General features: G+C 33.1%; 3 protein-coding genes and 1 pseudogene across 4 annotated transcripts; 1 reads left to right on the top strand and 3 right to left on the bottom strand.

Annotated features, from left to right (window-relative positions):
* Window positions 1–1,149: 1,149 nt before the first annotated feature.
* On the top strand, window positions 1,150–9,107 carry LOC123907279 (putative 1-phosphatidylinositol-3-phosphate 5-kinase FAB1C). Of its 2 annotated transcripts, none has more exons than XM_045957476.1 (12): window positions 1,150–1,920; window positions 1,957–2,586; window positions 2,900–3,673; window positions 3,793–3,946; window positions 4,045–4,389; window positions 4,503–5,198; window positions 5,283–5,614; window positions 5,722–5,845; window positions 5,938–6,108; window positions 6,240–7,670; window positions 7,778–8,044; window positions 8,663–9,107. In XM_045957476.1, exons 2-12 carry the CDS (start codon window positions 1,994–1,996, stop codon window positions 8,915–8,917), a joined length of 5,142 nt encoding a protein of 1,713 aa, XP_045813432.1. In that variant the 5' UTR covers window positions 1,150–1,920; window positions 1,957–1,993; the 3' UTR covers window positions 8,918–9,107. The 2 variants fall into 2 exon arrangements, with proteins under 2 accessions (XP_045813432.1, XP_045813431.1); XM_045957475.1 differs by having other exon boundaries at window positions 5,722–5,848.
* Window positions 9,108–16,488: 7,381 nt separating this feature from the next.
* Window positions 16,489–18,439, bottom strand: LOC123907278 (uncharacterized protein At1g66480-like). Its single transcript, XM_045957474.1, has 2 exons — window positions 17,672–18,439; window positions 16,489–16,880 (listed from the first exon to the last, which is right to left on the bottom strand). The coding sequence occupies exons 1-2, from the start codon at window positions 18,239–18,241 to the stop codon at window positions 16,821–16,823; spliced, it is 630 nt and encodes a 209-aa protein (XP_045813430.1). The 5' UTR covers window positions 18,242–18,439; the 3' UTR covers window positions 16,489–16,820.
* A 4,476-nt stretch (window positions 18,440–22,915) lies between these two features.
* On the bottom strand, window positions 22,916–23,706 carry LOC123904687 (annotated as a pseudogene).
* On the bottom strand, window positions 22,916–26,765 carry LOC123907277 (pentatricopeptide repeat-containing protein At3g12770-like). Its single transcript, XM_045957473.1, has one exon. It carries the CDS (start codon window positions 26,257–26,259, stop codon window positions 23,842–23,844), a length of 2,418 nt encoding a protein of 805 aa, XP_045813429.1. The 5' UTR covers window positions 26,260–26,765; the 3' UTR covers window positions 22,916–23,841.
* Window positions 26,766–27,699: the final 934 nt, after the last annotated feature.

The following is a 27,699-nucleotide window of genomic DNA, read 5'->3' as shown; positions in this document are numbered from 1 at the left end:
ATGTTTTTAAAAACAGAAAGAAAATATTTTTTTTACTAATTAATTAAGGATAGTAGGATTCAAGATAATGGTATCTAATCTAATTAAATCCTAACTAAGCATGCTGATAGAGAACCAATTGGAAAGGAGAGACCATCATAAAACTAAATAAAAAAATATCATATGAGAAAAAGAGGCATGTATTGTAAATTAATTTTCCACAAATCTAATATGAATGTGACATTTTAAAATTAATTTAAAAATGCGTATGACAAAATAGTGCAAAATAGTGCCGTTTGTCAACTTTTTTATTATGCTAAATTAAATACCTATTTATGCAAAAAAAAAATAAAAAAATTATATACCTATTTACCTAGTTGATTATTAATCTTTTTGCATATATATTACATCAAAGTTTGCTATAGTGGTGAAAAATTTAAGTAATATGATAAAGATTTTAGGTTCGGTCTTCGACTCTGTTGTAAACCAAAAATATATACTACATCAAATAGTTTTGATAAATAATATCAAAATAAACTCTTTGTATAGGGTATGATGTTGTTTATATATATATTGTTTTTACCATGATACGAAGTTTCTATAGTCGTTAGTGATGACTAATTTTTGTCGGAAAACTTGTGAGCTCGTTGGGAAAACTGCACCATAATAGCACCACTCAGTTTCACTCCGTCTAGACAGCGCACACAAGGCAAGTTGTCCCCTTCCAACCAAAATTTGTTTAAACACATGAATCATAAATCGAACCCTTGACCACATGCTTAAGCGGGCAAGACTCATACCACTTTAACCAATTCATTGTTGGTTATGGAAAAAGAGTTTATTTTAATTTTGATAAATGCAATAACGAACCTTAACCACATGTTTAAGAAGACTAAAACTCATACCACCTTGACCAATTTCACATTTTAAAGTAAAACAACACGAGTACTAGGTTCAAACTCCGATCTCTACCTATTACATGCAATGTCCCTCTCCCAACCGAGCCATGCTCATGGGCTCACAACACAACATATTTTAATTAAATATATTTTCACAATATTTTTACAAAGATATTACTAAGTCAATTTGTTTTTTTTTTTTTTTTTTAAACAAAAAATTATTATAATTTTTTTTCTTACAAATAAAATAAGAATAAGGTGGAGAGGGAAGGGGTGAAAGAAAAGGAAAAGAAAAGAAAAGAAAAGAAAGGAAAGTGAAGCAGAGAGAGAGAGAGAGAGAGAGAAGAAAGAAAGAAAGAAATGTGTAAGAAGGGAGTAGCGTTGCTGTTTGAGATGCGAGCCTTCTCCGGTAGAAAGGGAACCTTCTCCGTACTTCTTCTCTTTCTCCTTTTCATTCTTATTCTTCTTAACATTTAATTAACCTTTTCTGAATTCTGAATTCTTCTTCTTCTTCTTCTTCTTCTTCTTCTTCGTTTACTCATTCCAACACTCAAACACTTCACCTCTTTCTTCAATGCATGATTTGGTGATAATAATCAATTAATACCTTTCTTCTATTTTGATTTGGATAATTATAATAAAGATTATACAATCTTTCATATTAAAAATCATTCTTCATTTCAGTGGGGTCTAGTTCTTATTTTGTTATCATTTTTGCTGTAAATACAACTGTGTCAGATTGATTGATATTTGTTATAGTTTCACAGCTATAAGCTTCCTCCTTTGGTATTATTTGATTCTCAGGAGGATTTAGATTTTCAATCAACCAAAAAAAATTAAAAAAAAAAACTTAATTTTTATTTAACCCTTTTCCCCCAAATTTTATTGTGGGTTTTTACCAAAAAAGGTTTTTATTGGTAGTAGTGATCACTGATCAGTATTCTGTTGCTAAAAAAATAGAATTTTTATTTTATTTTTGTGGAAGAAATTTTCATCATATACTGAAATTAGGTTGAAGAGATTTGAGTTTATTTGCTTTTGAGGCTGGCTTAGTTTTCTTTTTTTTTTTTTGGTAAAGGGCTGGCTTAGTTTTCTATTGGATCATTAAATCTTATATGGGAATACCTGATAGTTCGTTTCGAGATCTAATAGAAAAGGTTAGGTCTTGGATTTCTGGGGGAAGAGTAGGTGATTTGTCTGATTTTTCTGATAATTTTGATATGCAAAATAGTGTCTGCAAAATGTGTTGTGAGTGTAATCAAAATTTCAATGAGATGACTCAGTATAAATACAACTGCAAAAGTTGCGGTCGTTGGTTGTGTGGGAAGTGTATTAGAGGTTGTGATCTGCCGAATCCGGTATCCGATGATAATAGTGGATTTAAGGAAACCATAAGTTCTTGTAAGTTTTGCTCGGTTTCTAATAGGACTTCTGAGGGTCAGCTGAGGAAGTGTATTGAGAAAGTGCATCCTGCCGTTTCTCCACAAGAGAGTCCTAGACAAAGTCCCGAGCCGCCTTCACCGAGCTTTAGTGTTGAAACTGAAAAAGACGGTTCTGTACTAAATGCCGAATTGAATCGTGGTAGTCACTTCGAACGCTATTTTCGTGATCAAGAGTGTGAGTATTATGCTCATTCCATGATCAGTAGGAGTTTGACCTCATCTGGTGCTCACCCTTCTTCGGTATCCAATTTTCCATCCACCTTGAGGTAATCATAATTTCACATTTTTTGGGTGAAGTTTCATGGTTTAATTAGACTTAATTTATTTTTGGTTAAAAAACTCTTTGCATAGATATCTGATTTCAATTCATATAGAAATGGTTTGCTTTGTTGTATGGAAACTATGAGGGTGAATTTCCATTGGCATTTTAATTTCCAAACATGTGTTCTCTCAATATAGGTTTTAATATGTTTCTCAACCTTGAATGGTTGAACAATTTTTTTTTTAATGATATGAAACTCGAAGTGATTTGCCTAGTTTATCTAATTCGGCTTGAAACTTTATTATATACAAATGTAGGAGTGATGAAGAAGGGATGGAAGATTTCGGGAAGCACTCGCTTAGCCCATCTCGTACATATTGTGATAACAATTCAGATGTAGATTCAAGTAGCGTTAGTGCTAGACATGACACTTACAACTATAACTCTGTGGGTTCAAGTCCTTCCGATAGCCCTTCTAGGATTGATTTTGCTTCCAGGAGGGCCGGGCTTCCTATCCAGAAGAAAGGGCAGGAGAAAAGTTCCATCCCTCAGAATGATATTCCCTCTGGTCAACAAAGTATGGCGGTTTTAAAAAAGCCTGAATCTGCGACTGAGGATGCATATAACACTACTTATTTTTCTGATGAGAATTCAAAGAGGCCATTGGATTTTGTAAACAATGGCCTTATTTGGTTCCCCCCACCACCTGAAAATGAAGATGCTGATGCAGAAGGCAATTTCTTTGCATATGACGACGAGGATGATGATATTGGTGACTCAGGTGCCTTGTTCTCATCCAATAGCAGTCTATCTAATATGTTTCCTGCAAAAGAGAAACACAATGATGGAAACACGGAACCTTTAAAATCTGTAGTACAAGGGCATTTTAGAGCTCTTGTTTCACAACTTTTGCAGGGAGAGGGAATTCAAGTTGGTAAAGAAAATGGTTCCGTCAACTGGGTAGACATTGTTGCAACTGTAGCATGGCAGGCTGCTAACTTTGTGAGACCAGACACTAGCAAAGGTGGCAGTATGGATCCAGGTGATTACGTAAAGGTCAAATGTGTAGCTTCTGGAAGCCCGAGTGACAGGTAATGCGCGTTCCAGAATTTTCCTATGTAGGATGTACCTTGTAGTTGTAGGTCACTATTCACCGCTACATTCCTAGTCATATGTGGTTAACTGTGAAATTATGGTTCTTGTTTTGTAGCACCCTTATCAAAGGAGTTGTTTGCACAAAAAATATAAAGCACAAGCGCATGTCCTCTCAATACAAAAAACCTAGACTGCTACTCCTAGGAGGAGCACTGGAATATCAGAAAGTTCCAAATCAACTGGCTTCTTTTGATACATTGTTGCAGCAGGTGCATTCACATTTAACCAATGGTCTATGTATATTTCAGTTTAGGTTTGTTATTTTTTTCTTTCTTGGAAATAATTACCGATTTGTTAATGTTGGCAGGAAAATGATCATCTGAAGACGATCATTTCGAAAATTGAGACTCTTCGACCGAATGTTTTGCTGGTAGAAAAAACCGTTGCTTCACAAGCCCAAGAATATTTGCTTGCAAAGGAAATCTCCTTGGTGTTGAATGTTAAAAGGCCTTTGCTTGAGCGTATAGCTCGCTGCACTGGTGCTCTTATCACTCCATCAGTGGATAGTTTATCTAAGGCACGACTTGGGCACTGTGAATTGTTCCGGTTAGACCGGATTTTGGAAGATCACGAGGCTGGTAATCAGTTCAACAAAAAGCCATCGAAAACATTAATGTTCTTTGAAGGTTGTCCACGGCGTTTGGGATGCACGGTAATTTACTCCTATACTTTCTTCTGTACTTTCTATTTCATGTTCTTTTTGTCCTGTATGTGTATGAGAGAGTTATAGATTTGTTCTGTTTCTGATTTGGATTCTTGCTGCAGGTCTTACTGAAGGGCACATGTCGTGAAGAACTGAAAACAATTAAAGCTGTTATGCAATATGCAGTTTTTGCAGCCTATCATTTATCTCTTGAGACCTCATTCCTTGCTGATGAGGGTGCCACCCTGCCTAAGATGATAGTAAAACACTCGACAGACATGCCAGATAGTGCAACAGCTGACACTGACATTTCTATAGTATCAGACACCTTTTCTTCTACCATGTGCCAATCAGAGGCTGATGATGCTTCTAGAGTGAAGGACTCTGTTGGTCATGATATTGGAAATCTGGGATCAGTGTCAGAGAATTTTAATGAACTTAACTTTCATTCATATACAGGCACCATGGTGGATTATAGTGTTGAGAATGTGCTCTCTGATCCATACTGTGATAACCTATCATCTAATTTGACTTTAGAATCTGATTATTTGCATAATGAATCAGAGGGGGACTCTATGTCTAGAGACCCTTCGCATGTAGATTTGCAAGAAACCATGCTTCACGAGGAGGGAGAGTGTGAAGTTTCTGGTGAATACTTTTCTGCCACTGAAGCCCACCAGAGCATATTAGTGTACTTTTCCAGTCATTGTGTATCGAAAGGAACTGTATGTGAACGCACCAGGTTACTTCGCATAAAATTCTACGGCTCTTTTGATAAGCCACTCGGGAGATATCTCCATGATGATCTATTTGATCAGGTAAGCTGTGTTTATTTTTCCTTGTTTGCTGTTAGCCTGATAATGGTTAATTTTGAACTGATATGGTAAGAATTTTTTTTCCAGACATCTTGCTGTCAGTCTTGTAAAGATCCTACGGAGGCTCATGTCCTTTGTTTTACACACCAGCAAGGAAATCTTACAATCAATGTTAGGCGACTCCCCTCTGTGAAGTTACCAGGGGAAAGGGACGGCAAGATTTGGATGTGGCACCGGTGTCTGAGGTGTCCAGTTGTGGATGGAGTTCCACCAGCAACTCAGAGGGTTATTATGTCGGATGCTGCGTGGGGATTGTCTTTTGGAAAGTTCTTAGAACTTAGCTTCTCAAACCACGCAACTGCTAATCGAGTTGCTACCTGCGGACATTCTTTGCAAAGGGACTGCCTCCGGTTTTATGGGTAAATCATCCAGACAAGGAATTCATCATTTGATTATTCTGTTTCTTTATGCAATTTTTGTTTGGTTATTGATACTTGAAAAATTATATACAACTTGATATAAACAGGTTTGGGAGCATGGTTGTTTTCTTCCGGTATTCCCCTATTGATGTTCTTTCTGTTCATCTGCCCCCATCTGTTCTAGAATTTGGTGACATCAAAGAAAAATGGATTACAAAGGAGGCAGGAGAGGTGGTATAACAAATACGCTCAATATTTACTTTACTATTTTATCAATTCCTTGGTATCAAAATTTTAACCTTCTCGCCCTTTCTTTTGCACAGCTTTATACTAAAGTGGAAACCTTGTATCTGGAGATATCAAATGTGCTCGAACAATTGGAAACAAAGGTTTTGTTTCCTGGTATTGGAAATGAGCTGTCAGATGCCTATGGCATTCATAACCACGTACTGAATCTGAAAGAAATGCTTTTAAGAGAAAAAATGGATTATCATGTGAGTGGAGTAATTTTATATTTGGGGTCAATGTATCATTCTTATATTAGGAGTTTATCAGTGTTGGAGATGGAAGTCTTGTATCTGTATATGCTTATTCTGACATTTTATCGATGAATTTACTTGTACAGAATTCGCTAAATTCGGCTAGTGAGACTGTGGAGCCAGGAAATATGGCTTCAGACATTCTGGAACTAAATCGTTTGAGACGTTCACTTCTAATTGATTCACATGTTTGGGATCAACGGCTATGCCAACTGGATTCTCTTATTAAAAAGTGTCTTAGTCCCAAGATTAAACAAGAAAATGAATCATCTGCAGATGTTAAAGAATCAAGAGTTGATTTCCATCATAAGGATCAAAATTTTGACTCTGAGCTTGAGCAAAATAATTACAGGCCTTCAAAATTGCACGAGTCTCATGAAAGTCATAAGCTTGTAGAGCCAGATGACCACCTTGAGTTCCGCACTTCAGAAGCATCTGAGTGTTGTCCTGATGGGGAAGAACCACATTCTGATGGTGAATTTGTTTCCAACAAAGCATTATCTGAGTGTATATCACCAAAGGAATCCAATCTTTCCGAAAAAATAGATTTGGCATGGACCGGAACTGATCAACCTGTTCATGTCAATGGTTCCGTTAAAACGTTGACACAACCAATGAGAGTTCAGTCTTTCGATTCAGCATTAAGAGTTCAGGACCGAATAAAAAAAGACTTGCCCTCATCTTTGTTTATGTCAACACGTCGATCTTTTCATGCTTCTGGAGACTACAAGAATATGGTTCCCATCTCCACTGCATTGCCAAATTACTTTCAAACGTTGCCGTGGGAGTCACAGAAGATAAATCTGATTCTGAGCTCCACACCATCATTCATTTCCTCCATATCCATATCTCACATTGCTGAAGGTGCTCGGTTGCTGCTTCCCCAAACAGGTCACGGCGATAGAGTTATAGCTGTATATGACAATGATTACTCCAGCATTATATCCTATGCCCTTAGTTCTAAGGATCACAAAGATTGGGTTTCGGGGAAATCAGATCTGCATGATGGTAGTTGGAATGCTCACCAGAGAAACAAAGAAGATGTAGTTTCTTCCAGCTTTAATGCGTGGGCTACTTTGGACTTGGAGTATATCAACTATGGTAGTTATGGATCTGATGAAGCTGCATCTTCAATTAGTTCTCTTATTCGGGATGACAAAAAATCTACACACCTGCAAATCTCTTTTGGTGACGATTCTTTGGGTGCTGGGGGTAAAGTGAATTTTTCTGTCACTTGCTATTTTGCAAAGCAATTTGATTCACTCAGGAAAAAGTGCTGCCCTAACGAAGTTGATTTCGTGCGATCCTTGAGCCGTGGCCAGAGATGGAGTGCTCAGGGAGGGAAAAGTAATGTATATTTTGCCAAGTCATTAGATGAAAGGTTTATTATTAAACAAGTGACGAAAACCGAATTGGACTCCTTTGAAGAATTTGCACCTCAGTATTTCAAATACTTTATGGATGCGTTAAACTTGGGAGGCCCAACATGCCTTGCCAAAATTCTTGGTATTTATCAGGTGAGATTCATACTTTGTCACTCACACTGTATATAAGTTCCATATTGTTGAATAAATGTGAAATTTAGGTTTAAAATAATATATATATATTTTTTGTTATAACACAGGTCACTGTAAAATACCCAAAAGGTGGCAAGGAAACAAAGATAGATCTGATGGTAATGGAGAATCTGTTTTACAAGAGAAACATATCCAGGGTATATGATCTTAAAGGCTCAGAAAGATCTAGGTACAATGCAGATACAACTGGGACAAACAAAGTGATGCTTGACATGAATTTGTTGGAAACATTGAGAACAAAACCCATATTTCTCGGAAGTAAGGCTAAGCGAAAACTCGAGAGAGCTGTATGGAACGACACATCCTTTTTGGCGGTAAGCTTAAGTAATTGGTCAAAAACTTATTATTATTATTATTATTATTATTATTATTATTATTAAATATTAAAAGTTTTTTTTTAACTATATATAATATGTTATACTATCCAATATTGTCAAATACTTCCTCCGGTCCTCAATATAAGAGAAAATTTACTTTTTAGATACATTGAGTAACTAATGTATTTAGCCTATAATATGAACCAGATACATTATTTATTCGGTGAATCTAGATAGGTGAACCGTCTCTTATAAAAAGGACCGGAGGGAAAGCTGATATAGCAGCGCTATGCCTATAGTACACTATTTTGCACAAAGTGCTGTATAATATTGGCAATTGCGTAGTTTTGTTTTGTTTTGGTTTTTACCACCAGTATCCGGTTCACTGGACCGCCTAATCTGGTTCGAGGGTTAGTTCTGGCATCAAGTGGTTCCAGTTGTAGGGGATCGAACCGTGGTCCTCCCTACCAAGTCCAGTGTCAATCACCACTGGACCAACTAACGATTGGTGACAATAGCGTAGTTTTAAACAAACTGCTATTTTCCGTTATCTGTGATTGACAATACACAGATACTATGTCTAAGGTTCTAACTGAGATTTGTTGTGAGTTTCAGTCAGTTGCTGTTATGGATTACTCATTGCTGGTTGGGGTGGATGATGAGAAGAAGGAGCTGGTATTGGGGATAATTGATTACATGAGACAATACACATGGGACAAGCATTTAGAGACATGGGTTAAAGCTTCTGGGATACTTGGGGGTCCTAAAAATGCTGCCCCCACAATTGTTTCTCCTAAACAATACAAGAAAAGATTCAGGAAGGCAATGACTACCTACTTTCTCACCTTACCTGATCAATGGTCATCTTGAAAGTTATTTTCTTTTCTTAGATTAGTATATGTATCCATGGTGAAAACTCATTTGGATACATCAAGAAAGACCTTATTTGTTTCTATTTTAAAATTACTTTTTTTAGCACAGATTAAAAATATTGTAATAACCGAATAAATAAATACCTTATTTGTTTATAATGGTTATAAGAGCTTTCATTCTTTCTTTACTGTGGTATTATGTTTTACTGGGCTCATTACTTCAACTAGTCCCCGTGTTCTTCGAATGGATCTCTTATTATTAAGGGGGTGTTTGTTTCAAGGTTGAAAAAATTATTCTAACAAATATAAATTCCTATTTTTGTTAGAAAAAGTTAGGAAATTAATTCCAAGGAGTAAAACATTCACAGGAAAAAATTAACTTCCACCTTAACCCCCAAAAAAAAATAAAAATTAACTTCCACCTTTTCCATGATTTTAATCCCAAGAAAATTGGTGGGAATTAAAGGTTCCCATGAAGATGGGAATAAAATTAAAATAACTGCTTACATTCGAAATTTTTGCATTTTTTTTGTTTTTATTTAAAAATAAATAAATCAATTTTAACAAGAACTAGGAAACTTGAACATGTGACCTTAAGGAGCAGAATAAATAAACAACTTGCAAAAATCACACAGAACAATGAAACTAATTTTTCTCATTAATAATTATAAAATTTTATGTTTTATTCCAAAACTAACGCTGAACTAGCATGAGAAATAGATCTATAATTAATGCATTAGCATTAAAATGAATTATTTGATTTTATTTAATAAAGATACAAATGAGTCTGTGTATTTAATCAAAAATAAATTTAAAAAGTGTTTCTTATAAAAAACAAAAAAAATATTTCAAAGTGTTCCTTCTAAAAAGACCGGAGAGAGTAACTCTAAATTACTACATTCAAATTTTTGAATGCATCGATACACTTGAGTGTAAACATTATTTTTATGAATCCAAAAATTATTTGTCGGCTCAAAAAAATTATTTGTCAACTATTTTATTTAAGAGAAAATAATTGCATAAGAAAAGACACAATTGCATTGTGTGTAAACATTATACTATTTTTATTTTTATTTTTACATTTTTTCATAAAAAATTCAATATTCACTATTATGAGTAATGAAAAATTATTTTCTTAATAGTTTTAGTAAATAATATTTAGTTATTTTTATAACTTTTAAATGATATAAAAATAGATATCTTTCAAAAATAGGCATTTACCTAGCTATTAATTTAGGGTTTGTTTGGATCAGAAGATAAAGTGAAAGGAAAGAATGTAAGAGGAAAGAATGTTAAAGGAATGAAAATGAATGGAAAGTTAGATGAATATTTTGGTGTTTGGAAGGAGTGAAAACGGATGGAAAGTGAGATGAAAAAAAGATAAGTAAATATAAAATGACATAAATATTCTTTATATAAAATTAATAAACTAATTTTTTGGGGTGGGGACATAGAAATGCAATTAATTATTATAAGGGTAATAGTTGAACTTATGAATAAATCATAAATCCTTGAGCTTTCTTCCCAAAGTTGGGAGGAAATGTTTTTTGCGGGCCCAACGTTTAGATTCTTCCTTCCTTCCATCATGTTGCATCCAAAGGAGGGAAAATTTGTTGGAATTTGAACTTTCCATCCTACAACTTTCTTTCCTCTTAGTTTCACCTCAACCAAACAATACCTTAAGGACCTAATAATGATAAATTCGAAAGCCCTCTTTTAGTGTGAATAAAATACAATTTTTTTTTATCTATAACAAAAATTCACAGTTTCCATTTTTTCAAAAACAAAATAAATCACAACTATTTTGATTTAAGTACAATCATTCTCATTTTAGTATACATGTAATATGATAATACTTATAATTTTTTATCATCAATTTTGTGCAAATATTAGTTCAAAGTTAATTATTAGGAATTTTCAATCATTTATTGGTACACATACAATATTATTTTAAGGTAGTTTTTTTTGACTAAATTATTTTAAGGTAGTTAATAACCTTTTTTTATGATTAATTTTATACTTATTTTATAATTTTTTGTCTGCAATATAATTTTATATTTAATTTTATATATAACATAAAAATGCACACACTATATAACTTAATGTTCATGTAAACACAAAATTAATATAAAGGGTGAGCTGTCCTAGAGTGTTCTAGAGCACTTTAGAAAATAACTGATAAAGTATACTTTTTGCCCCAAAATAGATCTGCCGCATTTTTTTTCTTCTTAAGTGTCTCCTTTTATAGTTACAAAATTCTATGATCTAATAAGACTATCTCCAATGGTGGGTACTTATTTTTTAAGTACCAGTACCTAATAAGTACTCCCATCGGAGCAAAACATAAATGAGTACCTAATAGGTGTTGGTTCTACAATAAGCATTACTACCTATTTGGTTTTTGTGGGTCCCATTTATAATGATGTATAGTTATTGGTGAGATGTGTTATTGGTGTGACCTCTTTAGAACTTTTAAAGAGACGCTGAGTTTGAGAGATTGAGTACTTTTTAGGTACTATTATTAAAAAATTATAAATGAATGATGTGTACACGTGAGACCCAGTTAAGTACTAAAAAATGAGTATCTCTATTGTGGGTGCTCTAAGTCTTTTTTTGGATTGAGGTGTTTAGGCCCAATAAGTTATGACACTCCATAAACAGCTCGTTTGTACATGACACGAGTTAAAGCACGCGTAGCTCACGTCACTCATCCGTGCTAATCACGTGGAGGTGGAACATGCGTTGCTTACATCACTCGTTGCATATCACGTGGAGGTGGAACATGTGGAGCTCGTGATTGGGTTGAGTTAGGCTGAAGATGAAACTCATGTTCGAGTTGAGCTGAAGATGGAGCTCATGATAACATGTATGGTCAAACTATAACATAATTCATATGTTATAGTCTCCATAGAAATCCAACTTATAAGTTATAACACATTTTAGAAATATACACAAAATATCAAATGAATACACGTCAAAATTTTGATGAAGTGATAATTTCTTTGTTAAATTGAAATCACTCTTACATAACTTATTTTGATGGCGTTCTTGAATGACGGCGGCGTTCTTTGTTGGCCTTTCCATGAAAATAACAGGTTGTGCACTTTCTTGCACATGCTTGAAGAAAATAAGAGGAAGTTTGCTTCATAAAATGCACTTTCTTCAACGTTATCTTAAAAAGAAGAAAAGATAGGTTTTCAACGTTTTCTTCATGTGATGTGCATGCCACATTTTGAGAACTTATTAAAGACTTTTCTAGACAACACTTTTTGGGATTTTCTTTTACTTTTTCTTTGTCTAAGAGGAAAATACAAGGTCTTTTATCTCTTTTAATTATTGTTTTTTTTAGGAGTCTGGTCAGGGAAGCTCGAGAAATAATATGTCCAAATATTTCAAGATCATATGAGAGAAATGCCATATTTTTATCTAAAATTTTAAGACATCAGAATTATGAATTACTTCTCTTATAAATTCAATATATTCTTTATTCATTATTTATGTTAGACTTAACTCACAATTAAAACTAAATAATTCTTAAATAGTAAAAAATTTGCTTTGCAAGAAAGGATCTATTTTTAGGGACAAATATAGGGTATAAAATAACCAACACAAATTGATTATAGCAAAAAGGGATTGTTTTTTTGAATTTAAAAATTCGGTTTATGAATATAACACCAGAAGAAATTATCAGGTCGAGTCGTAGACTAAGTCACTCTCGGTAAAACGTTTCGTGTTAAAGTGATTGTGTGGGCCCAAATAGGCATAATTGAGATCTTATGAGAATTTTTCTCAACCCACTCCTCGTGTTTTTTTTTACTCCTCATTTTTGCTTTTAGTTAAAAACTTCGGAACGCGTTTTTCGATTTTTTTTGCTTTGGGAAAAATTTTCGGAATGTATTTTCTGAATTTTTCCTAAATTAGAACTAAAAAAACTTCGAAAAACACGTTCCGAAATTTTTAACCAAGGAAAAAAAAAGGGTAGAAAAGAAATACTGGGCAGGGAAAACAAAAATTCATTTTATGATAAGTTTGAATTTTGATATCAGTCCGTTTGAATAAAGAAAAAAGCCCAAGAAGTAAGCTTGACAGATTAAAAAACGAGATATCCTTTTGCGACACTACCAGTTACTCGTGTGCCCTACGCGTTTTTCGTTTTACTCTTCCGTTATTTAAGTAGTGGACACCATAAAGATGAGAATTTTTTAAAAAATGTCGTCCGTTACATAAATAGTGGATGTTATAAATGTAAGATGTTTTTGGGGAGTCCCCTAATTAAGTAGAGGACAAAATATTTTGATAAATTCGTAGGACACGCGAAAAAATGATAGAACGACAAAAGTAAATCTCTTAAAAAAGAGAAAACTATAGTATATCCAAATCCCTCCTCTAGATAACATTGACTACTAGAAAGATAAAGCAAAATTGACTAAGAAAGTATAAAGCTCCATAATAACTGATGTAGTCACCATTACTGATGAGCAACTCTCTATTTGTTTATTTTCTCATATATTTTGAATATGAAAATTTTGTAAAATATAAATAAATACACTTATATTGATTCAAAAGGATCTAATGGTTTAAAGTTGTCAACCACTCTTTTAGAATCAAAGCTAGAAATCAACAAAGTGTAGTTGAAGATCAAAGACTCCCTTTTATTGCACCCAAGAATCTCTTAACTACTTGACCTTCATCAACTAAGACCATCTCCAGTGGTGAGTATCTATTTTTTAAGAATCAGTATCTAATAGGCACTCCAATTGGAGCAAAACAGAAATGAGTACCTAATAGGTACTGATTCTAAAATAAGCAATAGTACCTATATGATTTTTGTGGGACCCGTTTATAATAATGTAGAGTTATTGATGAAATGTGTTATTGGTGGGACCAATTTAGAATTTTTTAAAAGGTGTTGGGTTGGAGGAGTTGAATGCTTATTAAGTACTATTATTAAAAAATTATAAATGAGTGATGTGTATCTGTGGAGTCTACTTAAGTACTAAAAAATGAGGAGCTCCATTGTGGATGCTCTAATAAGCAAAGAGGTGACAACCACACAATTTTAGCAACTACAAAATAACCTTGATACACATCTGAATTTCAATTGATATATGAAAACTTAGTATCAATGGCTTATGAAAAAATAGTTTGTAAAAATACATTTTCGTTAGTAAGAATTTATAAATTAACATAAAACTTTATTTAAATCACATAATCAAACTCAAGGGGTAATATAATAAAGATAATGACAACACAAAAGTGGAGCAAAATAGAGAATCAACCCTAAATGGGTATAAAGCAAAACCTAAACAAACACTACCACAAACAAGCCGACAAACCAGCGTATTAACGTCTTAGAGAGAATGCAAAGAAAGATTTAGGGTTAGAGTTAGCATAATAAATCTTATCTAAGATTGACAATGTCTCAACAAAGATTAAATGGTTTAATTTATTGTGGATTGTAAAAAAATTATGATATACTACTATACCTAATGTCCATTTTACCATTTTATAAGAGACATTCGACTTTTCATATTTATAAAATAATTTTGACTTTTCATATTTATAAAGTGGTTTCAGCCACCCGCGATCACAAGTGGTTTCAGCCACCCGCGATCACAGATGTGGAGGATCGAACTGTGATCTTCCTTACCATGTTCAGTATTAATCACCACTAAACTAACTAACTATCGATGATTTTACTTTTATATTCCAATCTCAAGCAAGTGAGCAGCAAATTCTTTAACTAAAATCAAAGGGTGCCTTGACCTCAAATTGGCACATCGCACACAACGATATCTTTTTACCTTTAAATTTCTTCAACTGAAATACAAAAATCAAAAGCAATAAATTCAGTTAAGTTAGAAGAAAAAAGTATGTTGCTTCTTTGTTTTGAAAAACAAAATTAAATAAATTGACGATGACATAAATATTCAAGATATTTTATTCATGTTATGTCTTCACAATCGAAATTTAATTAAATAAATTTCTTCTATTTTTTTAATACAAAAATGTGGTTTTTGTTTATGATTTTTTTTTTAAAACAACATATTGTTTATGATTAATATCTTAAAAAAATAACCAATATATTATTTATTTATTTGGTTTTCACTATTAGTATCCGGTCTGGACTGTCTAATCTGGTTCGGAAAAGTGGTGACAGTCTCATCCTGATTGTAGTTGCAGTTATCAAATATTGGTCATTCCTATAAAATTCAGCGCTAATCACCATCAAACAAGCTAACGATCGCTTAAAATAAAATACTTTAAGGTCAAGGACAATGAACTGAAAATAAAAAATCTTAATCATGCAGACCGATGCCGTGATTTTAGGATAATTCTCTAAGAAAAATACACCATTTAAACTAATTTATTATTGTTGATTCCCTCTGCACTCAACAACACTCACACCATATCTGAATTTCTGTCTTGTAGTATATCAATATGTTCATTGTTAGAATAGAGTTCAACATCAAATCTTAAAGTAAAATTGTTCAACCTTGTAATCTGGAATAATGAAGTTTAATAAAAGACAACAGGTCCCTATATTGAAGTGTAAATTTTAATAAAAGACAAAATAGAGAAATATGTTTTTTTTGACAGAGAGATATGTTATGTGTGAAAAAGATCAAAAACACCTTAAATAATAATATAAATGTAGGAAATTTGAATGTAGAGACTCCTATTCCCTAGCCGGCGTGTGTGCAGTGTGGCCGTAGCTGGCATTCCTGGAAGAGAGCAAAGGCGGTTTTATCTTTGTCTTGGGCACAAGGTGATCGGCATGTTCTAGAGGCGTATGAAGTAGGGGAAATGATTTGGTCGCAAGGTTAGTATGGCCACAAGTGGCCAAAGTGGAAACCTCCAACGAAACTTGAACCAAACTCTAATACCATCTTATAATTTTGGGTGAATCTAACTCAACTCTACAAAATCAGTTTGTAAATGAGGATTACTTCTAATGTGAGAATCTTAGCACTCATTAATAGTGGATTAGAAAACTGCTCTCTTCCCAATATATATGTCAATTTGGACCAAACATAAATAATATTAGTTATTTGTTCAGCTTCTTTTTATCTTGTTCTTTGAATTGATTGTGTGGTTTTACATTACGCATAGGATCTAGATTTGTTATAGATTAAATCTATATTTACTTGACTGTTTAGTTTGGTTGCCATTGTTATATGTTCTACTGTTCTTGTAGGTCTTTGCAACAAGTAGTTGATCAAAAACACAAAAAAAAAAAAAATGTCAATTTAATAAACTAACTTTTCCGCTTTTATCAACGAGAGAGAAAAGTTCGTAGTTCATAGCTGATTTAAAATCGATGCATAAGTTCGTAGTTATTATTGTGCCTTTTCCGGCGCAAACACACTTCAAACCGTCGCAAATTTGCTGCTGCTTTTTAATCCGCCACAAACGACTGTCGCAAAACCATGTAATTCTTGTAGTTATTACTGTAATTTACTATGTTTCCCTCCACCTTTTGCAATATTAGGGTGTTGTAAACAAAAAACTAGGATAGAGCACAATAGAACATTGAAAATTATTGCACCAAATAGAGAACATTGAAAATTAACTATAAAGTCATTCATTCATTAATGTTTGTTCTCAATAGTCTCCAAATATGTACATATAGGAGTTACAACTACGGGTCACAAGTCACAACTGGACCCTCTGGTGTCTCTTCGAAATAAATAAATAGCAACTAATTTTACTAAAGATTATTCTATTCTATGAAATGAAACTAATTCATAAAGACACCTAAAAAATAGTAACCACTTGTAAATTGTAATCCCACTCATGGTATGAATGAATAACATCATGACTTTTATTTAAGTAATTAAACATAGCAAAATCTCCTCTTTATATATGGTGAGAAATTCTCCAGCAATATATGTTTGTTATTATGAAGCCACAGCTACTTGAATCCCTCCTTCGTTTATTGGCAGAAAACTCACCCTCTTCTGTAAATTTAACACAAACAAACACTTTAGGAATAATAATTGCCATAATAATAATAGTAATTCAATTATCACACAAAATTTTTAAAGTCAACTTTGGTAGGATTTTTTTTTTTTTTCTTTTCTCAGTATTCAATCTATTGAGAGTTTTTGGTCAAAAAGAAAAAATCTCTTGAGAGTTCAATCATTATTGGCCTAAACTTTTCAAAGCAAATAGTATGATGACAAATTTGTTTGTACTTCTCATCCTAAAAAAAAGGAATATACATAAAGTTGATAGTTGACTTCTGAATTTTCTTAAACACCCATTTAGGACCACTAATTAAATAGCCCAAGTACACCCTTCATACAAGTTTGGAGAATTCTTTGTTACCCTCAAGTAAATTTTTAAGTTTTTTTTTTTTTTTTTTTAAATTAACTTTAAAATAATTAAATATAAAAAAATGACATACTGGAACATTTGCCAAAAAAAGTTTTTGTTTTGCCACAAAATACTATCAGCAAATTTTTTTTTTCAAAAGACAAATGAGGACTATTAACGTAGAAAACTTTAAAATCACACACGCGACTCTATTATAAAAATTTAGAAAGATTTCTCTGAATGAGTTATAAAAAGTATGCTCGAATAAATGCTTGTTCAGAATCACATGGAATTTATTGAAATTAAATCACCGTGTAATTTTGTCAAACTCACCATGAATCCAAACATCCAATATATTAATTAAAGAGTATAAACAAGTCATGCCATGATTATGAATGATTATGAAAATTAAAGTTAAACTAAGAAAACAAACCTGTCTTGGTGTCCTTATTTTGTCCTTAACTTCAGTTTCCTTTTCTCTCCCTCCATGAGCCTTATACAATTGCATAATCATCTCAGCAGCCTCAGCTTCATCTTTACATTCTCTCATCAACTTCTCAACTTCAGCCTTAGGAAGCCTAACTTTCAACCTCACTCCGCCACCATTCTCCTTAACATCTTTCTCTTCACCACCACCACCGCCATCATTATCTTCGATTTTCATTGGTTTCATAATCGACAAATCAGAAGCAGATCTCCTAGCAAGCAACAAATTATCAAGACGATCTTTGGCGCTCATATTGATCCCCGACCGAACCCTTCTTGGTTTTATTTCCTTTGGAAGTTCCACAAGAAAATAAAGCCTTTTTGGTTGTAATTCTTTGTGTGCTTCAATTGCTTTTGCTCTTACACCATAATGCTTAACTGCTTCAGAATCTAACAAAACTAGACCTGGATGATCCTTAAGCACTTCACCAGCTTTTATTGGTGTTTTTAGCTTCATTGTTTCACCATCTATTTTCATCACCTTTGTGGTCTTTTTGGAACCAAAACTATTGCCCATTTTTTTTAGTACCTCAAATTAAAGACCAAAATTTGTAACTTTTTTTTTTTCTAGCTTTGTGAGTATGAGGCACTATAAATGGAGCAAAGAAATTATATAGATTTTTTTATTTATAAAGTTGATCAAAATAATTAATTTTGTTATAAAACCATGCCAAAGGGCAAATTTAGTTGTAATGAGAAATGTGGGTAGCAACCTAAGTGGCATGAATTATATAGTTCCTAAATTTTGGGTTCCTTGGTCAATAAAGAGGGCATATTTTATTAATTAATTTTGAAAAGAAAGACAATTATTTTAGTAAATAAAAAGCAAGACAAATTTTTTTACGGAAAAGTACCAAAAGAGAAACACCAAAAAAATGTACGTAGCCTTTCACTATCAAAAGAACAAAAATACTTATTACTATATCTGATTTTCAACAACCATGTTTCAATATTCAACATGAGGCCAATTTTTTTTATTTTTTTTCAATATAGTCGACTTGGGGATTTATTTAAAGAAAAATATGTTTCATTTAAATAATGAATTAAACAAAATAAAGACGTGATCACCAACGGTAATCGCGGCGTGGTTTCAAGGATATGTAAAATTTCAAAGGCATGCATGGAAGTAGTTGCATGTGAAAATGAGATTTGTTTTGACTTTAATTAGTTTGTTTGTACATGTAGAACAAAAACTAGAAATTCATAATCCATAGATCCCTTTTGGTGATGAGTAAGAGCAATTTCCGTTCAAATTAAACGTTTTAGGGTTTCTTTGGCAAACACAAGGAATTGGATTACATAAGGCCGGGGTCGAGGTGCAGTTAGCATCTCGGTACCACTGTTTAGTTAAAATCGAACAATTTAAATCTTTTAAGACCATTTTTTAACTTTATCTAATATAAAATTTTGATGCTAAAATTTGGATCATCCAATTTCACAAATCACTGATCGTGTAACTTCATGTGGTCTCTAGCTGTACTGAACCCCGATTCTAAACACAATAAGCTATAACTTATAAATTCATACGACTAAAAAAGACATATTCGATAACTGTCATTTTTCGACGAACTTATAATTTATTTTGATAAGCTACTTTTTTTTGTTGGAAACTTTTGATAAGCTACTTCAAAGTTCAGACAGCTTATAATTTATAATTTTTTAATGTTAATTAAAAAGATTAAATATTAATCAAACATATTTTTTTATATCATGTTATGTTTATATATTAGTTTAATCACTAATTTTATCGAACACTAAAAATTTAGGCTTAATTAGTAAAATGGTCCCTTAAAGATATTTTTGGTTTCACATTGGTCCTTTAAAGAAAAAAAGGTCCGAATAGGTCTATTAAAGAAAAAAAGGTCCGAATAAGTCCCTTAAAGACATATCCGTTAATCAGTTTGGTCCCTATAAAAAAGTCCGAATAGGACCAAACTGATTAACAGATATGTCTTTAAGGGACCTATTCAGACTTTTTTTTTCTTTAAGGGACCTATTCGGACATTTTTTTTTCTAAGGGACCAATCTGAAACCAAAAATGTCTTTAAGGGACCATTTTACTAATTAAGCCAAAAATTTAAGTACTATAAACTATCATGCGAATCATCACACTTTTTTTTTACAATAAAGTTGAAGATCGAATCCAGAATCTTTAATATACTACCCATACTTCTCATCAGTAAATCTACTTTTCATTATCCAGCATGGAGTAATAATTTGTGTCCTGGACCAAGATGCATTTAATTAACTATCGATAGATTTTCTTTTGGTTATGGTTGCCTTTGTCAAAGTGAATTATATAGGTGGGAATACTGGCAATAAATAAATAATCATTTTACTACTGTCACAAAAATTTATTTTATTTAGTTGGGTTTGAATAATAGAATGTATATATATATTGAATGACAAAATTAGAGTCCACTGGACATGGTCGGGGTCATCAAATTGGAAGAGGATATTTTCTCTCCGGGCCCCATGTATCTTTTATACCCCCAATATTCTAATTTTGCCCTTAATAAAAACTTCGGTTCGCAGAAACCGAAGTTTTTTCTAGTTCAAATTCAGGGAAATTTCGGTTAACAGAAACCGAATTTTGTTTTCAAGGCAAAAAAAATTCGATTCGTAGAAACCGAAGTTTTTATTGAAGGGCAAAAAAGTAAAATTCAGAGGGTGAAAAAGAACCATGAGGGCCTAAAGAGAAAATATCTTGGAAGAGCTGTAGGAGGTGTTCTTTCAAATTGATATATTAGACCATATTATAAAAAAATGATATTGGACAAGAAATTAAAGGTAAATCATTTTTTACTTAAGAAGCATCTTTCGTGTATTAAGCCTACACGACTACACCATAATTGATCAGATCCAAGCATCCAAAAGCTTTCATTGAAGCTTTTATTTTCAAATATTTGCCTAGTCCTTGTGTTGTGTTTATCTTAATGTTTTTTTTATGTGAAAAATGTAAATGTTAATCATCTATGAAAGGCTAATATTTTTGACTAATATGAAAGATTTAAATTAAAAATATTAAATGGTGCAATTTAAGGAAAAACAAACTAAATAAATCAATTTCAAACGGAAATATGTATAGTTTTTTTGGTACAAAAGAGGACAAAAATTAAAAGTAACATTATATTTTATTTGTTAGAGAATTGAAATTGAAAGATAATAGGTCTCTATCTTTTTATTTGCTAGAGAAGTGAAATTGAAAGATAATTTGTTTCTATCTTTTATGATAAAATTTATGTCTTTTTCATTCATTGGTAAATTGAATGTATTAATTTATACAGAGTCGGTGCTACTCTTTACAAAGTTTAGCAATCAATTGCACCAATTGTTAGTTTGTCCATCGGTCTTTGGCACTGGACTTCGTAGGAAGAATTTAGGTTCGATTCTCCGTAACTACGATCAGAAGAAAATTCAAATCATTTAATACTAGAACTGACTCTGAACCAAATTAGATGGTCTAATGGACAAAATACTGATGGTGTGAAATAAAATAAAGTTTAGCAATCAACTACCACAACTAACTCTTAATAGAAGAGACTAACTAAATGTTAACATGATTCTTATTAATTCATTTAAATTTGAAACTAAGGAAAAAAAAATTGTTTCCTTCAAAGTGTTCTAAAATTGTTGAATATGCTCAACTTAGTACCATTTGACCTAACTTTTTTTCCTCTTCTTTTTTCTTAGAAGTAAGAAGCTAAGCCAAACAACAATTTTTAAAAGTTCTAAAAAGAAAGAAAAAAAAGAGAAGAAAAAAACAGCTTTTATAAAGTTTAAATGAACAATAACTTTTATAAAGTTTGTCTATCATCTGAAATATTACATAGGTTAAACCAACTAAAATTAGTAATTTTTTATTAAAAATAATAATAATTTGTTAAAAAGTTATAAATTTAATATAAAATGCATAAGTCAATATAAATTTACTTTTTTTTCCAAGTAGCCTAATGGCTAAAATTTCATTTTTTTTAAAGTGAATAAATGGGAATACCGGAGTTAGAACCTTAATGCTTGCAATAACATATACTGTTCCTGCCAACTACACTATGCTAACGGGAACATTTCAATATAAATTTACTATTTTATACTTTTAAATATGCGCTAATTTACACATAATAGAAAACCCTTTATAACTTTTGGCAAAGGCGCCACCACAATACACAATCAACCGGTCAACATTGAGGGGCACCATGCATGCATGCACTTAGATAGTAGGGACGAAATTAAAAATTGAGGGAGTGCTTTAACAAAATATGTTTGCAAGTTGTTGCTTACGGGGCAGGTAGATGAGATTGAGAAGACTCAAAGTTACATGTTTTAATTGAAGTGACAACCAATGTTAATGTGTTCAGACTCATTTGTTTTTTTATTGGTTGCAAGTTGGATGGTTGTTTTGTGACGGAGGCAACAACGTTAATATTAAGGAGGCAACAACCTTAATAAGTTGATTCATTAAGGAGGCAACAACAACCTTATATTTGCCATTGCTGTATTCAAAATAATTGACCGCTTTACCAATAGTTAGTTAGTCTATATAATTGGCGTTAGACTTAGTAAGAAGAACCATAGTTCGATCTCATGCAACTGCGATTAGAAGGAGATTGAAATAATTTGATGTCAGAACTCAGAACAGACCTTTGAACCAAATGAGACGATGTAGTGGGCCAGATAAAAAAAATAAAAATAATTGACCGGTTTAAGAGGCAACAAACCTATATTTTGCCTAATGTAGAGTTGTTGCCATTGTAGTTCTTTTTGTTATGAATATAGTCTCATAAATACCTTAAGAACATTATTTAAAATTTTTAAACTAAATATTTATTCATTAAAAAGTTAAATATATTTATTTTTAATGTAATAAAAACATAAGTTTTCATAAAAGCTTACTTCTTTAGGTTTGTTAAAAGAAGCCCTTAGTACACTCATAAGAGCTGCCGACAAAAATGTCAAAATAGTAGGTAGATTTTTGTGTCTCTCAACAGTTTCTCCAATGAATCAGCATCAGTATATGAACTAAAATCAAGTAATTTGAAGAAGAAAAAAATGTGAACCAAAATGGGAGAATTAAAAATAGGGGACCTGCCCAAGCACTGTAGTTAGGGGTAAAAGTATAACTAAGTTTAGATCCCAAATCTATTGGCATTATTTTTAGTTAATACAATACTTATAATTTAGGATAATAAAGTTCAAATAACTTCCAAACTACTTTGAAAATGTTTGTTATTCAATGATGTTTAGTGTGCTGTCATTTAAAGACATCACTACAATACACAATCAACTGGCTGGTTAACTTAAGCTTAATGTAAATCTATGTAAGCTGTCACTTTAAAAGATTGTCCCTAAACTTTGTAGTCCATTAATATAAGTACATAACATTAGAGTCTACAGCAAGAGAGATTAAAACCTGTGGTCCTGCAGCAGGAAGCTTATCCAGGTAGGTTGAGGTATACTGACTTGGTGGAGTTGTAGATATTGGCATGAGCCCATGCTGCTGTTGCATAGACCGAAAATAAGGCACTTGCGATTTTGAGAAATGTTCCAAACCTACTTCCGCCTTTATTAAAACACTCGCCTGCCGTTAACCCGTCACCTCCAGTCAACAAGGACAAGAAATTGAAACTCTGCAGAATATGAAACATAATCATCAGAGCATGAGGAAGAGAGGACAAGGCGAAACGTCATTACCAAAAGTATTCATAAGCTTACTTGCTTTTGAGGACCATATTTCGCAGGCGTCGGAGGAGCTTGAGACAGAGATATGTCAAGATAATGGCACTGCTGCTGCTGCTGAAGAATACCATTTTTAGTTTCAGGGAAATTCTCCAAACTAGCAGAATGAACTGTTCCAGGAGCAAAACCATTTCCATTTCTTGTGCTAATTGAGTTTTGTGCTTCGGTTAGAACTCCACATTTTGATCTTTGGTGTACTCTGATTTGATCCTTGGTGTACTCACTATTAAATTTTAATAGTGAGTTTCGTCAATAGACATAAATATATTTCTTTCATTGTGAGCATGTTATGATTCATCCAAATTAGAGATATGGGTACCAATTAATGTCCTTTTAAGTTAGCTTTTGCCATTTGCCCAAAGCTTTCGAAACATATCCTAATTACCAGTAATCATTGCAGGAACATTCCCCATTAACAAAGTGATGAAAACGGTTAGCATCCCTAACAATAATTTCCCTCTTAACTATTTTTGATATGTACTTGGTGACAGTATGACAGTCAACACAAACACGAAGATTTTTGGTGATTTGAATCAAGCTTCCGTATGGTGTGGTTAGAAGACCAAATGCTATAGCTAATCTCTCACTATGTCCCCAAAGCAACTGAACCTTCATCGACTCATTTACATCGCGAAGAACACAACTGGTATTAGCTACATAACCAGAAGCCTCCACCTCAAGCCTCAAATTTTCTAGCAATTGCTTAATATCTACCCAACCAGGATGTGAATCATCACCAGCAAAAAATGTGTACACTTGGTTACCTACTTCAATTGAACTAAAAGCAGGTGTTTTCTTCAGGCCCCTTATCCTCATGAGGCCCCTTATGTAGTTAACTGACTCCCATTTTCTTGCTTCAGAATATATATTTGACAACATGACATAAATTCCCGTGTTCAAGTAATCTAAAGAAATTAATCTATCTGCAATTTGTATCCCCATATTTATATTTTTATGGATTCTGCAACCATTGAGCAAAGCTTCGAGCACATCTGTGTTCGGTTCAATGGGAATTTGTTTCACTAATGCATCTGCTTCCTCAAGACAGCCTGCCCGACTAAGAAGATCCACAAAACAAGCATAGTGTTTGTCACTAGGCTTAATGTTATGATCTCTTTCCATACAATGGAACAAAGTCCTGCCCTCTTCAACGAGGCCCGAGTGACTGCATGCTGTTAGCAGAGAAACAAAGGTAGTTTGGTTTGGCTTGAGCCTTTCATTTATCATTCTATCATAGACACCAAGAGCTTGATGTCCTTGGCCGTGCATTCCGTAACCCATGATCATAGAGTTACAAAGTATAACATCTTTTAAATGGAACCCGTTATAGAATAGCTTCTCAGCATAGTAAATTTTACCACACTTGGCATACATATCAATCAAAGCTGACATATTAACAGCATCAAATGCATAACCATGACGGATCAAATGAGCATGGACACTCCTTCCTTTCTTGAGAGATCCTAGGTAAGCACAGCAATGCACAAGACTAACAAGAGTGACAGAATTGGCAGCCACACTTTCTTCTTGCATCTGACCAAATAATTTCAAGGCATCCTCTGCATAGCCATTTTGCGATAAACCCACCAGCATAGCAGTCCAAGTAACTACATTCCTTTTATCCATTGTTCTGAAAACATTAGTTGCCTGCTTTATAGCGCCACATTTAGAATACATGTCAACAATTGCAGTGGACAAAACTACATTTGATTCTAGTCCTTTTCTAATGATACAAGCATGGAGCATTTTTCCATTTTCCAAGTCAGATGTTTGAGAACATCCCCGAATAAGGCTAACCAAGGTCCCCGAATCAAACCCTTCGCCACTTTGGACCAGTCTTTGAAAGAGAGCGAAAGATTCAGGCACCATACCATTTTGAACACATCCTGAAATCATAGCATTCCATGAAATCAAGCTTCTATTGCACATGCTATTGAAAACCAAAAAAGCACTGTCAGTGTCACCTACATTACAATACATATCAACCAATGAAGTAAGCACAAAAAAATCATGGCCCATGCTTAATGCAAGTACAAAAGCATGAACACACATTCCATGTTTCTTTAGTCCACTTTCACCACATGCTTTGAGTAAACTAGCCATTGTCACAGGACTTGGCCTTATCCCACAACCAATCATCTCAACAAACATTTGAATTGCTTTCTTGAAAAGGCGCTCCTGCACATAACCTCCAATAATCGAATTCCAACATACAACATCCCTTTCAGGTATGCCATCAAAGACCATTCGTGCCTCATCAAGATTACCAGATTTCACCAAAAAGTTAATCATTGAACTGCCAACATGCCCATTGACATGCAATCCCTTTCTAACAGCCAATATAACAATTTCCATACCAATCTCATTATCCAGCAAAGCAGTGCAAGCCTTAAGAGCAAACACACAAGTATAACTATTTATTTCAATATCACTAGACCCCATCATTTTAAACAACTTAGGAACCTCCTTGTATTCACGGTTCTTAACAAATCCATTCATCATGGCATTACACAGTGTGGTTTCCCGGTGAGGACATTGATCAAACACCTTGTATGCAGAATTGAAAAAGCCCAAATCAGAATAGGCTTTGATAAGTTTTGTGGCCAGAAAGTGTTGAGTGGATGCAGAATTCCTAATAATTTGTGCGTGGATGGATTTAACATGTATAAGGGTATTCGAGAATTCACGTAAGAGTGAGGGGAAAATGGAAGGATGTTGGTTGAATAACGAGGCATTGTGAATGTGCCTGTAGGTACAGAGTGTTCTGGACTTAGCGATGTTAAAATATGATAAAGGCATCAACCATAGGAAAAGAAGGAAGAGTGAGTAAGTAGTGTACAAGTGTAACTTCAAGTTAAGTGCTGTGATACTATAAAGTACGGTTGCGATGACATTTATAAGAAAAAGGTAATAATGGTTTTGAATACTCACGCAATGTCGGTGGCGGCAGTGGCGTGACAATGGATGTACGCTAGAAACGAAGCAGATCGCAACGAGAACTCAAGTGAAACTAAGAAGAGAGAAGAAGACCAATTTCCCCCAAACGTTGAAAAAACTCTAAAAATAGAAGATTAAAGAACAGAGAAGAGAGACAAGAAAAACCCTAAAAAGGATTATTTCGACGGTGGAAGATGCTGGAAGAAGAACAGAGAAGAGAGACACACGAGAGAGAGAAAGAAATGTTTTCAGGAACAGAGGTTTTGACTTTATTATTTTTTTGTTTTTGCTGAAACATGTTTTAAGGTTTTTGAATTAATCCCAAAAATCTTGTAAATTAAAAGAGTAATTAATCCCAAAAAAAAAAATTTAAAAAGTTTCTATTTAAATAAGTCTTGAAATGATATTTTTTTTTTACTTAAAATAAACTATATTCATTCATTCAAATTGATAGAGTACATCGATGCAATACAAATTCAAAGTCGCTAAAAACAAAAAAGGATAAATCTGCGAACAAAACATAAAACATCAAATTGCATATGCCTTCAAATTTAAATATGACTATATTGGAGTGTCGGAATATCCATGTCTCCGGATCTGTAGCGTTGATGACACCAAAGTCGACATTGATTGAATCTGCACTATATCTGAATGAATTCTTCAACCTGAAACAAATAAACACTGCACAAAGACGGGACAAAACAATACAACGCACAAAGACAGGACAACAAAATACAACGGGAAATCAAAACAAACAAATATGTAAAAATCATTTATTTAAATGAAAAGAAAAGGAAAAACAACTAGGATTGAGAAAGAGGATGGGGAGGCGGCTGAGAGAAATCTTAAAATGATATGTTAAATTATCATTATATGTGGACCAATTAAAATTATATATATATCGATACGCATTTAAATAAGTTTTTTTTTTTTACTATACGCATTTAAATAAGTTTTTTTTATTTTTTTTTATTTTGATTGGTTAGTTGTTATTCGTGGTGCATTTGAAATATATGGCATTGCTCTTTTTTTTGTTACTTATGGCATTGCTCTTTAATTAAACGTGTTGAGTTTTTTTTTGTCAAATAGTTTAGTGGATAGAATCCTTAAGGTGGAAGAGTGGTACGACCGGGGTTCGAGCTCCGATCCGTACATATATAATGCAATGTCTCTGCCAACTGAATTAAGCTCCCGGTACAACGTGTTGAGATTTTTAATTTTTAATTAGAACATTTAATTTATTTTGTATGAAAATACATTTATAAGTTAAAATTCTTACATAATTTCCACATTAAAGAATAC

The sequence above is a fragment of the Trifolium pratense genome, linkage group LG2 (assembly GCF_020283565.1).
Source record: "Trifolium pratense cultivar HEN17-A07 linkage group LG2, ARS_RC_1.1, whole genome shotgun sequence".
Taxonomy (NCBI): Eukaryota; Viridiplantae; Streptophyta; class Magnoliopsida; order Fabales; family Fabaceae; genus Trifolium; species Trifolium pratense.
The sequence above is the reverse complement of the archived record's forward strand: the minus strand, read 5'-3'. Positions and strand labels throughout refer to the sequence as shown.

Bases quoted from the DNA above. Each gene is read 5' to 3' on its own strand.
- LOC123907278 (XM_045957474.1), bottom strand. From the start codon at position 18,241: ATGGGCAATAGTTTTGGTTCCAAAAAGACCACAAAGGTGATGAAAATA. The intron at 16,881-17,671 runs GTTTGTTTTCTT...TTAAATTTACAG, and splicing joins AAATAAGGACACCAAGACAG to AAGAGGGTGAGTTTTCTGCC.
- LOC123907279 (XM_045957475.1), top strand. From the start codon at position 1,994: ATGGGAATACCTGATAGTTCGTTTCGAGATCTAATAGAAAAGGTTAGG. The intron at 3,947-4,044 runs GTGCATTCACAT...TAATGTTGGCAG, and splicing joins TTGATACATTGTTGCAGCAG to GAAAATGATCATCTGAAGAC. The intron at 7,671-7,777 runs GTGAGATTCATA...GTTATAACACAG, and splicing joins AAATTCTTGGTATTTATCAG to GTCACTGTAAAATACCCAAA.
- LOC123907277 (XM_045957473.1), bottom strand. From the start codon at position 26,259: ATGCCTTTATCATATTTTAACATCGCTAAGTCCAGAACACTCTGTACC.